The sequence below is a fragment of the Somniosus microcephalus genome, chromosome 1, assembly GCF_052327205.1.
Source record: "Somniosus microcephalus isolate GS21.2 chromosome 1, FLI_Smic_1.0, whole genome shotgun sequence".
Classification (NCBI taxonomy): Eukaryota; Metazoa; Chordata; class Chondrichthyes; order Squaliformes; family Somniosidae; genus Somniosus; species Somniosus microcephalus.
Genome location: NC_140987.1, coordinates 180583959 through 180597681, shown reverse-complemented (window position 1 = coordinate 180597681; position 13723 = coordinate 180583959). Strand labels below are relative to the sequence as shown.

Genomic DNA, 13723 nt, shown 5'->3' with positions numbered 1-13723 from the left:
TTGCAAGTCATCCTAAGCCCTCAATGTGGAAGCCCCATTTGCGATACGACACACGCCACAACTGCAACAGTTGACATCAGAATTTTTAATGACAATAACCAACTGATGGCTTTTCAACATTAAACATAACATTTCACCCAAGTGACTACCCTTGTGACTACTTGTGCATTCTCTTCCTCTTACGCATGCTCCTACGTGGTGTTTCCCCTGTGGCTTCAGCAAATGTGGAGGCCCCCTACTCACTTTTTTGCTGCTCTTGTCTCGACACCTTTGGCGGGCGTCCTCTGGGGTTGGGAACCTGTGAGGGCTCGGCAACAGTCTGCTGCTCCTGCGGCTGTGCAGGGGTTGAGACGCCGATCTCAGTTGGGTGGGGACTCTTGCTGCAAATCAGGGGGGCCATGAGGACCCGTTTTTGTACTGGAAGTCCTACTCCCGAGGACTTGCCTGAAGGTCTGGTTTGTTTGCTCAAGAGCTGACCATTGCTCCTCAAGAGATGTCAGTCTATTCTGAACAAATACCATGTTTTCCATACCCTGGCAACTAAGCTCCTACATGGACGTAGCCATCCTCTCCTCTATCATAGCCATCCTCTCCTCTATGGTTGCCAGCTTTACCATGGAGGTAGCCATCCTTTCCACGGAGGTTGCCATCCTTTCCGTGGTGATGTATTCATGCACCAATGCCTCCACAAAGGCTCTGCTCATGTTAGCTCTGGACTCCTCCATTCACTCCACACTCGCAGCGACCCTGGAGACAAAACCTGCCAGAGACTCCTGCGCCTCTTCCTGGAGTTCCAGCACTGCTGATCTTCTGGATGAACCCGGAGGCACAGGGTCGACATGCAGCTGAGCCGAGCTGGCAGAGTCCTGCGCCCTCCAACTAGGACTCTTCACTGCTGCCCCTGTCTCCACCATCTGCTGATGCTCACTTGTGAGCTGTGATACACCAGGTGACAACACCGCACTATCTCGCGAAGGTACCACCGAGGTGTGAGTGTCTGCACTGGTGCTGGGTGCACTGAATTATGCTGATGCTGCACCCTCAGAGGTTGCAGCTTCCTTTGAGGAGTCTGGAGGCTCAGGCTGTTCCTCCTGGATAGTGGGGACGGGGGCTTTCGATGGTCCTGTGGGGCAGTAAATGAAAGAGTCAGAGATATGAGGCCAAGTTTACATGCACATTGAATATTGCAGATGATCAAAAGTCAATCTGTTAGAGCATCAGAATCATTATCAGTAACTCATGCAATGTCAATGAGAGAGGTGATAAACTATTCTGTCACCTCCCAGGGGGTGAGCTGGGCTACTGAGGGTGGCCCTCCTCCTGTCCTTGCTCTTTCCCTCTTATTGTGAACTCTCTTTTCCTGCAATGAGGGAGACAAGTGGAGTTTGAGTGAGAATGAAGAAGTGAGTGTAGAGAATCCATATCATTGATGGTTAGAAGGTGTAGGAATTAACAGCGGGGTTGGGGTTATTTGTCTCTGGCCAGTCAGAAGCCTCTGAGCTGCTCTAGGAACCCCCGTGCGGTTTTAAAGCGCTCCCCTATTCCTGGTTCTGACCGCCGGACTTATTCGGCAGCGATGTGGACAGAAAAACGTGACTCGTGGTTTGAGTGCAAAACAGATCAGTATTTATTGAAACAAAAAGAAACAACATAAAAATCGATGCAGCACCGCTTGTGCCTGGTACAGCACTTCTGCATAACGCAGTACACTCAGTGTCCATCAGAGTGCTCCTTGCTCAGTGCAACACTTCTTTAAATACAGCACTTTAAAAACAGCTACACTGTGTTTACCACAGCACTTCTCTGCTAGGTACAACACTCCTTTATTACAATATGCAGCACTTTTAAAATACAGCCACTCAGTATCCACTGGAGCACTTCTCTACTCAGTGCAACACTCCTTTAAATACAGCACTTTAAAAACAGCTACACAGTGTTTACCACAGCACTTCTCTGCTAGGTACAACACCCCTTATTAATACAGTTTCAAATACAGAAACACCTTGCTCACTACAGCACCTTTGCTTAGTGGCTTTTACTTAAAACAGCACTTTAATACAGCTACTTTCGGTGTTCACTGAAGCACTTTTCTGCTCATGCAACACCATCTTACTTAAATAGGGGGGGAAGAAATGGACACAACGAGGGAAGATCGACTAAAATCACAGTTCTGACAAAATTCCCACTTAATTCCCACCCCTATTCTAAGTTGCCTTGTGAAAGGCCAGAAAAATATATGCTCACCAATGAAAATGCCTCCTCCGTGCCCTGCGATCTTTGATCTTCACTGCCCCAAAGTAAAAACACCCCAGTATTTTAGAAGTAAACTGCTGGTGTTCCACTTCTTCAGGCAGACTCCCACGTTGTAGAGAGCATGGAGGCGAGGCCACAGAGAGAGAGATGGCTTCTGAGAAGCTATCTTTTATACCCCAATTTGGGGCCCGCCCAAATCCGGATGTATCTGGGCTAAAACAAAAGGGATCCAAGCTGCCCCATTGTCTAGGGTGGGTTTGAATAAAGTTGCAGTTTAAATGTGTCCATTGTCTGTGATGGCTATCAAATAAAGATGCAGTGGTTTGAATGTGTCTTCATTGTCTGTGATGGGCCATCGAATAAAGCTATTTCCTTGATTGCTTGAGTAAATAGCCTTGAAGGTATTGTAAACAGAAAGTCATTGTCCTGTGGTCAACTGAAACTGCAGTCTCAAGTGGTTACTCCCTTGTGTACACAAAGTAGCAGTTTCTGTAAACACATCGATTGTCTCTGCAGGGAGGGGGTGAACTCCCCTTTGATTGGCAGTTTTGACTGCTCCATTGTCCTTTTCTCACAGACACAAGCTGCTCTTTCCAAGTCCTTTTGTCTTCGGCCATGCAGTCTGATGGCCATTTTGATCCCTGGAATTTTAAAAGCATATTACCCAGGGATTCTTTCATCAAAATTAATCTTCGGAGCTGTAGAAAATTTTGAAATGATTGCGAAATCCTAGAGTCCCCCCTCGGATACTAAAACTTGCTTGTAGTATCCTTGCCAAAAATGAGCAATAATTTCTGACCCCTCACAAACAACCTTCCCTTATACTTAACTAAATCTATCTTTGATCCCCTGACACCTCCATCTCCCCTGCCCAGAGAGAATCGTAGTACGGCAGGCATCTATTGACAGAAAACCCAAAATTAATTAAATAATCAAAGCATGGAGGGGGTCCCACGCCCCTGCAACGCTTATATTCATAATAAGTCAAGCATGGAGGGGGTCCTATGCTCCTGCACTGCTTGTAACATTATTTTAACATCTTTAAAGGGATTGTCACCCAGTCAAAATATCTGCAAAAAAAACAGATGGAAGACAACGAGCTTCCTTTTCTTTTTATTACAATGAGGCACTTTATTAAATGGCACTGTTCTTCAGCCAGAAATGTATTTTAAATATTCATGGAACTGCAGGCACAACAATTCCTAAGCATATGCAATCTGTTCCCTTAACTCCAAACAAGCAGTAAAAATTCCGTAAATTGTGTTTTCAGCAACTGTTTAAAAGTTGTGGGCATCCGCCTCCCGTGGTCCCCTTTTCTTCGCGAGCTGGGAGTGCTTTCTTCCTCGGGTCTCACGACACGCTGGTCCTCGGTGCCTTCCGGAACTCTGAAAAAAACAAAAGAAAACATCTCACCAGGTCCCCTGGCTCGGGGAAGTGTAATCAGGTCCCGTGACCTTGATCCACAGTACAATTCTGGAAGCGTACCACACTCAAAAACTTATACACTAATATGAATTTCAGTATAAAACAAAACTTCACGTTCTACCTTAATAACATGTTCTACCTTGATTCATTAATCACACATTACTTGACCAAAACTACATACAAGCGCCGCCCGTCTCCGGGCGGCCAGCTTAATCCCTGGTTGGGCTGCCACAGGCTGCTCCCTGTGGCATGGCTGGACTGATTCCAACTTCTAGTCCCTCGCAGCTTATGGCTGCTAGTTGGGGACCTCTGCTCCTTGGCCTCTCCCTGACTCGGGAGCCCACCCTACTCCACTGGACAGTGGGTGACCATACCTTCTTGGGCTGGGGTACCCGAAGAGATCTCCTAGGGAGTGTCGCCAGTGGGGCTACCGTGGCGAGCAGACCCTTAGCTCGGGTCACACTCCCTGCTGGCTGGGGACCTCCTCCTTTGGGTCCCTCCCTTCCCAAACCTGGGCTAGGGACAGGCAATCCCTTGCCACCAGCAGCCGGTGGCTGAGAGCCTTCCCCTTCAGGTCTAAAACCTGGTTCAGGCTCCTCCCCGGAGTCCCACAAGAGAGGGGGAATTGCTCGGGCCAAATGCTGGGGGGTCTTCTATAATCCCAGCTGCCTGTTCCCCTGCCCCCTGCTTAAACAAACCGCGTTGTTTGATATAACTGGCTGCCTGCCAGTAATCTTGTTCAAAATCATGCATAGCTCCTCCCCTAATGCAAGCCACAGTGCTTGCCTGTGCAGCCTGTGAACTTGGACCTGCTGTGAGCTGGGGATTTCTATTCTCAGGTTCACTCCCAGCTGCCTGTTTCCCTGTGGGTCCCATTAAGCTAACTGGGACCTTGTTAGACCGGGGTGAGTGGGTCAGGTCCTCCGAGTGGACCACCATGCTGGAGGCTCCAGTGTCCACCGAATATCTCCCCTGCAGCATCTCCACCCCCATCTCAACATAGGGCCTGCTCCCCTCAGCATTTTCACGGGGACATAGGTCAACAGGCTGCGCTGGCTCTAGTCATTGCTGGGAGTGAGGTGGGGCAGACGGGGTCAAAACACTGGTGGTGGCTGCTATTTTTCCCTGGTTAGTCAGAAGAGACCGCAGGGACCACAAAAATGACTCAATTGCTGCAGGAGGGAGGCCTGGCCCTACCTTTTGGGCTGGGGCTGTGGGACCCTTTCCCCTGTCCTTCCAAGGATTTTTACAGTCTTTTCTCCAGTGACCATCTTTCGCACACCCGTAGCAATTTAACCTAGCCTGAGAGGGCCAGTTCCCCTCCTGGTGCCACTCTTTCTTACTCTGGATCCCAGGCTTAACCTCATGGACTCTTCCCTTGGGTTGGGGAGCCTCGATACCCCTCATGTTCCTGAAGGCATGATTAGCCACATCCGGCGGATCACCGCTTCTTCAGTGGTCTGGGGGTTTCGGGGGTCAAACCAAGCCATGACCTGGGCTTGGATCTGGGGTAGGCTGTTTGTCATGAGACACCGGAGCCAGTGAGTCAATTGGACTGGGTCCAGTGCTGCCCACCCTGGCGTTCCCAGGCATGCGCTCCAGTAGACTGGCCACAGCCTGTCTGCGAACGCCTGCGGGGACTCCCCTGGGAGCTGCACCGTTCTTTCCACCCGAGCGAACGGGCTACCATCATTGAGTCCCATGGCCTCCAATACCTCATTCTTAAGACCATCATAATCCCTCTGCCCCCTTTTGCACTCGCCAGATAGGGCCTGGAGGAGATCACCTGCCAGGGAAAACAGCAGCATTTTTGCTTGCTCTGCCTCATCGCAGTCATTTACACAAGCTGCCTGCTCTATCTCCCTGAAGTGCAGAGAGGGGTCTCCCTTTTTAGTGAGCTTGGGGATGTGGCTAACCATGTCCCTGAGCTGGTGGGTGCCATACGGCACCACAAACTGATTCTGGATATCCCCTGGGTCATCTTCATCGACGGGTGGACCGTACCTTCGTTGTCGGAGGGGGTACACTGGTCCTGGTCCCGGCCTATCTAGCGGGGCCTGCTGTGCTACTTCCCATCCTCCACCCCGCTTTGCTGCCAGACCTCCTGAAAGCTCGGAGCCATGGGTGGCGGTCATGCAAAGGAGACAAAGATGGAGTGAGGTGGCAAGACCAAGTTGTTTTCATAGCATCACAGCGATAGGGAATGTGAGGGCTGCATAGTCGAATAGTTAGGTGAATGTGACCATAGAGAGAGAGGAATGCATAAGGGTGCAGGGATGTCAGTGTCAAGTGGGATGTAGAGGAAGAGGTTGTCAAAGCTGAGTGCTGGTGAGGAGACGCAATGGGGATCAGATTGAGGGTGATGAGAAAGTCATACTCACTTTTCCAGTGCGCTGAAGGTCATGAAACCTCTTCCTGCACTGCAGCCAGGTTCTGCGGCACATAGAGATGGCATTGACCTCCTGGGCCACTTGTACCCACACAGCTTTCGTCTGCTGGGGAGGCTTCTTCCTCCCTGAGGAAGGGAAGAGCACCTCCTTATTTCCTCTGGCTCCCTCCACCAGAGCTTGCAGGGCGGTGTCATCGAACCTTGGTGCAGACTTTGGCCTACTGCTGGACATATTGGCTGGAGGAATCTATCACAGCAAAGGGCATAAGGTTTGTAGTCTGCAGAAGAAGCAAGGCTGCTTGCAGGCCTTAAATCCAGCAGCACTGATGATGTCATCGGAGGTGACTTTCAGGATGGAAAGACTAAGTGGGCCAGGGGTTCCCACATGCTGGAAATCAATTGCCCAATTAGGGGAAAATTGCATATTTTTCCCACATCAAATTGGAGTCCGGTGGCTAACACGAAAAGCGACTGACTCGCCCCCAGCCTGCATCAATGGCAAAATCAAGCCCTGTGCCTCTACTTATGAAGCCCAGAATCCTGTATACTATTTTAACTGCTTTCTCAACCTGCCTGCCACCTTCAACGAATTGTACACATATACCCCCAGGTCTTTCTGTTCCTGCACCCCCTTAAGAATTTTACCCTTTAGTTTATATTGCCTCTCCTCGTTCTTCCTACCAAAATGTATCACTTCGCACTTTTCTGCGTTAAATTTCATCTGCCACCTGTCAGCCCATTCCACCAGCCTGTCTATGCCCTCTTGAAGTCTATTTTTGAGCAAGGATGTAACATTTGCAATTCACCATTCCTCTGGCACCACTCTGTAAATAAGAAGGATTGGAAGATTATGGTCAAAACCTCTGCAATTTCCACCTTTACTTCCCTCAGCATCTCAGGATGCACCCTATCTGGTCCTGGTGACTTATCTACTTTAAGTACAGCCAGCTGTTCCAGTACCTCCTCTTTATCCATTTTTATCCCATACAGTATCTCAATTACCTCCTCTTTCACTATGACTTTGGCAGCATCTTCTTACATAGAAACATAGAAACATAGAAGATAGGAGCAGGAGTAGGCCATTCGGCCCCTCGAGCCTGCTCCGCCATTTAATGAGATCATGGCTGATCATCCAAATTCAGTACCCTGTCCCTGCTTTCTCCCCATATCCCTTGATCCCTTTAGCCTTAAGAAATATATCTAACTCCTTTTTGAATATATTTAATGAATTGGCCTCCACTGCCTTCTGTGATAGAAAATTCCTTGGTAAAGATGCAAAGTACTCATTTAGCACTTCAGCCATGCCCTCTGCCTTCATGCATAGGTCTCCTTTTTGGTCCCTAATCGGCCCCACTACTCCTCTTACTTTTCCGTTTACTATTTATATGCCTATAAAAGACTTTTGGATTCCCTTTTATGTTAGCTGCTAATCTATTCTCATACTCTCTCTTTGCCCCTCTTATTTTCTTTTTCACTTCCCCCCTGAACTTTCTATATTCAGCCTGGTTCTCACATGTATTCTCAACATGACATCTGCCATATGCTCCCCTTTTTTGCTTCAACTTACTCTCTATCTCTTTCGTCATCCAGGGAGCTCTAACTTTAGTTGCCCCTCGTGGAAATGTACCTTGATTGTACCCGAACCATCTCCTCTTTAAAGGCAGCCATTGTTTGGTTATAGTTTTGCCTGCCAATCTTTGATTCCAATTTACCCAGGCCAGATCCTTTCTCAAACCCACTGAAATTTGCCTTCCTCCAATTAAGTATTTTTACTCTAGATTGCTCCCTGTCCTTTTCTATAGCTAATCTAAACCTTATGATCACTGTTCCTTAAATGTTCTCCTACTGACACTTGCTCCACTTGACCCACCTCGTTCCCCAGAACCAGATCCAGTAAGGTCTCCTTCCTTGTTGGGCCAGAAACATACTGGTCAAGAAAGTTCTCCTGAGCAAACTTCAGAATTTCTTCCCCCTCTCTGCCCTTTATACTATTACTATCCCAGTTTATATTAGGAAGTCCCCCATTATCTTGCACCGTTCTGTAATTTCCCTGCAAATTTGCTCCTCTATATCCTTCCCACTAGTTGGTGGCCTATAGAATACACCTAGTAGTGTAATGGCACCTCTAGTGTTTCTTAACTCTAACCAAATAGATTCTGTCCTTGACCCCTCCAGGACATTCTCTCTCTCCAGCACTGTAATATTCTCCTTAACCAATACTGCCACCCCACCTCCTTTCTTTCCTTCCTTGTCTTTCCTGAACACCTTGGGCTCGATTTTGCCAGGCCCAAGGAGGCGAGATTGGAGGCGTGTGAGGTGGTAAAATCGCAAAAAATGGCAAGCGGGCCCAATCCCGCCTCCATCCCACCTCCGAGCAATTTTCCCAAATGCATGGTTTCTGACCCTGTTTTCATCCCACCTCCAAGAGGCAGGATAGGCCCTTAAGGCCCTTAACAACCACTTTATTGCCTCTCTAATCCCATTTTGAGAGGCCTTTCTGATTTTAACAGTTTTCCCATGTCCTGTATGTCTCCTCTGGAACACGCCAATGAATCCTGGCAGCTTCACAAGTGAACTGCTTACTAACAGCTGCAGCTCCACCATTAAAAAGGAGTTTTCAGCAATCATCATTTGTAGGTGGCAGAACTTTGTTGTCTCAGGTCTGGGGAACTTTTAGCAGTCATACCCACTGTTGTGGAAGTTTGGAGCCTGACACCCATCTCCAGTGTGACCTCCTGGGAAACCCCTCTCCCCACCTTGAATGAGCGCTTCCTCAACTGAGGCATATACCAGAAGCATGGGAACCATTTAATTCCTTTCCTCCTGGACATCAGATTCGGATGAAGATCAGCCGTGGCAGCAGCAGAACCATGAACAACAGCACCACCAACAACAGCAGCAACAACAGGAGCGCCAAGCTGCTGCTCACCCACCTGAAGCTGCACAGGCCAGAAGGCGCCAGCGTGCGACCACATTGCTGCCCGGGATGCAAGGGACGCACTCATCTTGGCCAGATTTGCTTAGCCTGCACAATCAAACACTTTGGCCTCGCACCTTCTTATCAGATCATCGACAATGGCCAAGAACCTGTGGATTCCTATCAATCTGACCACCATACTGACAATTGCATTTTGCCCTAAGCCCTCAAGGTGGCAGTCCCATTAGTGAAATGACACATGCCACAACTGCAACAGTTTGCCATCAGAATTTTTTATGACAATAAGCAACTATTGGCATTTAAAAAATAAACACAACATTACACCCAAGTGATTACCCTTGTGACTACTTGTGCATTCTCTTCCTCTTACGCGTGCTCCTACGTGGTGCTTCCCCTGTGGATTCAGCAGATGTGGAGGCCCCCTGCTCACTTCTTGCTGCTCCACCTTTGGCGGGCGTCCTCTGGGGTTGCGAACCTGTGAGGGCTCAGCAACAGTCTGCTGCTCCTGCGGCTGTGCAGGGCTTGAGATGCCGATCTCAGTTGGGTGGGGACTCTGGTGGGGCTCTGGCCGAGGGCTCTACAGTGGCAGGGTCATGTGAGTGCTTGGAGAGGAGCCCTCACTTCCTTGTTGTATGCCACCAACATCCCTCTCATGGGTCAGCCCCACTTCAGAGCTGGCAAGTGGCTTGACAGCACCTTGCTGCACTGCAGGGGGGCCATGAGGACCCGTTTCTGCACTGGAAGTCCCACTCCAGAGGACATGCATGAAGGTCTGGTTTGTTTGCTCAATAGCTGACCATCGCTCCTCAAGAGGTGTCAGTATATTCTGAACAATTACCATGTTTTCAATACCCTGGTGACTAAGCTCCTCCATGGACGTAGCCATCCTCTCCTCTACGGTAGCCATCCTCTCCTCTACAGTAGCCAGCCTTACCATGGAGGTAGCCATCCTATCCATGGAGGTTGCCATCCTTTCCATGGTGATGTGTTCATGTGCTAACGCCTCCGCAAAGGCTCTGCTCATGTTAGCAATGGACTCCTCCATTCACTCCACACTCGCAGCGACCCTGGAGACAAAACCTGCCAGAGACTCCTGCACCTTTTCCTGGAGTTCCAGCACCGCTCTCCTTCTGGATGGACCCAGAGGCACAGGGTCGATATGCAGCGGAGTTGAGCTGGGAGCATCCTGTGCCCTCTGACGAGGACTCTCCACTGTTGTCCCTTTCTCCACCATCTGCTGATGCTCACTTGTGAGCTGTGATACACCAGGTGACAACTCTACTCTATGTCGCGAATGTCCCACCGAGGTGTGAGTGTCTGCGCTGGTGATGTGTGCGCTTAATTCTGCTGACGACGCGCCCTCAGAGGATATAGCTTCCTCTGAGGAGTCTGGAAGCTCAGGCTCTTCCTCCTGGACAGTGGGAATGGGGGCTGTCGATGGTCCTGTGAGGGAGTAAAGGAAAGAGTTAAGGTTATGAGGTCAAGGTTACATGCACATTGAATAGTGCAGATGATCATAAGTCAATCTGTTAGAGCATCAGATTCATTATCAGTGACTCATGCAATGTCAATGAGAGAGATGCCAAACTATTCTGTCACCAGCTTGCTGGGATGCGCCTGCCTGTCTGTCCCCCACTTGGGAATCCTCCTCGATCCCGGCAATTTCCAGGGCCACCTCCTCTGAGGTGGTGAGCTGGGCTACTGAGGGTGGCCCTCCTCCTGTCCTCGCTCTTTCCCTCTTATTGCGGGCTCTCTTTTCCTGCAATGAGGGACACAAGTGAAGTTTGAGTGAGAATGAAGGAGTGAGTGTAGAGATTCCATACCATAGATGCTTAAAAGGAGACAAAGGTCCCTCCCTGCGTGTTGTAAGTTGTCATTGCATCACAGTGATAGAGAGTGTGAGGGCTGCATGGTCGAATAGTTAAGTGAATGTGACCATAGAGGCATAGAGGGAGAGGGAATGAGTAAGGGTGCAGGGATGTAAGTGTCAAGTGGGATGTGGAGGAAGAAGTTGGCAAAGCAGAGTGCTGGTGAGGAGAGGCGATGGGGATCAGGTTGAGGGTGATGGGAAAGTCAGACTCACTTTTCCTGTGTGGAGAAGGTCATGAGACCTCTTCCTGCACTGCAGTCAGGTTCTGCGGCACATAGAGATGGAGTTGACCTCCTGGGCCACTTGCAGCCATACAACTTTAGTCTGCTGTGGTGGCTTTTTTCTCCCTGAGGAAGGGAAGAGCACCTCCTTATTAGATCTTGCTCCCTGCACCAGAGCTTGGAGGGAGGGCTCATCAAAGTGAGGTGCACACTTTTGCTTGCTGGTGGACATGGTCGGTAAATGAAGTTCTTCATACAATGTCCAAAGCGTTTCCAGTCTCCAGAAGAAGCAAGGCTGTTTGCAGGCCTTAAATCCAGCAGCACTGATGACATCATCGGAGGCGACTTTCAGGATGCAAAGACTAATTGGGCCAGGGGTTCCCACACGCTGGAAATCAAGTGCCCAATTAGGGGAAAATCACACTTTTTTCCCACTTCACATTGGAGTCGGGGTCCTGACACGAAAACCACCTGACACACCCCAGCCCGACCCCAATGGCAAAATCGAGCCCCTTATATCTAGGAATATTTAGTACCCAACCCTGCCCTTTTGTGAGCCAGGTCTCCGTAATTGCCAAAACTTCATATTCCCATGTGGCTATTTGCGCCGGTAGCTCACCAACCTTATTTACCACACTTTGTGCATTCACACACATGCACGGTAAACCTATCTTAGTCCTTCTTGTATTCTCTCTTAATCAGACCCCACCTAATACCGTACTATTTCTTACTCTAGCGCTATCTGTCTCTCCCAATCCTTTGTGCACCTTGGGGGCGATTTTTCCATTGGAGGCTTGTTGGAGGCTGGTTTCAGTTTTGGGCGGGTTCCAAACCCATCTCCACTGTCAGGTGGGAAAAATTTGCAATTTTTCCCTAATCAGCCAGTTAATTTCAGAGGTGTGGGTTCCCCTGGGCCAATTAGTCTTTCGGGACCAAAACTCGCCTCTGCTGACGTCACTTATCCAGCTTCATTTATGGGCTGCTTGCTGCCTTGGCTCATTCCACTGGTTTTTGGTCGATGCTGCACCACCTCCAAACTTTAATCTCATTGAAGAATGGGCAGCTCTAAGGCAAGGGCCTCCCCGAGGCTCTCGGATGAGGCACTAGGTATCCTGGTTGAGGGGGCGACAGCTAGCAGGGCGGTGCTCTTCCCCTCATCTGAGAGGAAGAGGCCTCCCAAAGAAACCAAGGCTGTGTGGGTCCAACTGGCAAGGGATATAACCTCCAGATCTGTGTGCAGCAGGACATGGCTGCAGTACCGTAAAAGGTTCAATGACATTGTAAGATCAGGGAAAGTGAGTATACCATCAGCTTGACCCTCCTTCTGCTTCCCTTCTCCTCTCATCACCAGCAATCTGCATTATCAATCTCCTCCTACACATCCCACTTTACCCTTACAACCCTTGCACCCTTCACCATCCCTCTCACTCTATGAACCCAATCACAGGGAGGGCCCTTGGACATGGAACCTCACTCCATCTTTGTCTCCTTCTAAGCATCTATGCTCTGGACTCTCTACACTCACCCAATCATTCTCACTCCAACTCCATTTGTCTCCATCACTGCAGGAAAAGAGAGCCCACAATAGAAGGGAAAGGGTGAAGACAGGAGGAGGGCCACGTTCCATAGCCATTCTCACCCAGGCTGAAGAGGTGGCCCTGGACATCGCCGGCGCAAAGGTGGAGTTGGAAGTGGGGGACGGACAGACGGACGATGCAGACCAAGCTGGTGACAGAATAGTTTTGCTTCTCTCTCATTTACACTGCTTGAGTGTTTGAAATGGCTGCTGGTGTACATTATTAGAATGCCACTTGAGCATCTGCACTATTGCATGTGCAGGCCACCCTTCCGTCAAATGTCTAACCCATGCCTTTACTCCCCCACAGGACCATCCATAGAGCCACCCACCCCACCTCCCCCACCACCCCACTGTCGATGAGGAAGAGGCAGCAAGATTCTTCAGGGGAACCTGCAACCGCTGAGGATGCAGCGTCAGCAGATGTAAGCGCACCCAGCGCAGATACGCACACCTCGGTGGGACCTTCAGGATATAGAGTACTGTTGTCTCCATGTATATCACATCTCACAGGTGAGCATCAGCAGGTGGTGGAGACAGGAACAGCAGTGGAGAGTCCTCGTCGGAGGGTGCAGGACTCTCCTAGCTTTGCTCCGCTGCATGTGGACCCTGTGCCTCTGGGTTCATCCAGAAGGAGAGCGGTGCTGGAACTCCAGGAGTAGGTGCAGGAGTCTCTGGCAGGTTTGTCCCCAGGGTCACTGCGAGTGTGGAGAGGATGGAGGAGTCCAACTCTAACATGAGCACTGCCTTTGTGGAGGCAATGGCGCATGAACGCACCACCACGGAAAGGATGGCAACTTCCGTGGAAAGGATGGCTACCTGCATGGCTACGATGGCTACCTATCTGAAAAGGGTATCTACCTCTCTGGAAAGGGTGGCTATGGTAGAGGAGAGCATGGCTACAGCCATGGAGGACCTAAGTCGCCAGAGTCTGGAAAACATGGTGAATGTTCAGAATAGACTGACGTCTCTGGAGGAGCGATGGGCAGCTATTTAGCAGAGAAACCAGAGCTTCATGGAAGTCCTTTTGAGCAGGACTGCCAGTGCAGAT

The 13723-nt window shown here is 49.8% G+C and overlaps 1 protein-coding gene across 2 annotated transcripts in view; it reads right to left on the bottom strand.

Annotated features, from left to right (window-relative positions):
• Window positions 1-1609: 1609 nt before the first annotated feature.
• Window positions 1610-13723, bottom strand: part of LOC147124490 (uncharacterized) — a 79629-nt gene continuing 67515 nt past the window's right edge. For both annotated transcript variants that reach the window (XR_015078377.1, XM_085987811.1), the window contains exons 3-4: window positions 6060-6314; window positions 1610-3638 (exon numbers count right to left, since the gene is read on the bottom strand). Coding sequence is in view for 1 of the 2 variants with exons in the window: in XM_085987811.1 (XP_085843937.1) it covers window positions 3531-3638; window positions 6060-6314 (363 nt within the window). In the remaining variant the exon portion in view is untranslated. The remainder of the gene's footprint in view (window positions 3639-6059; window positions 6315-13723) is intronic.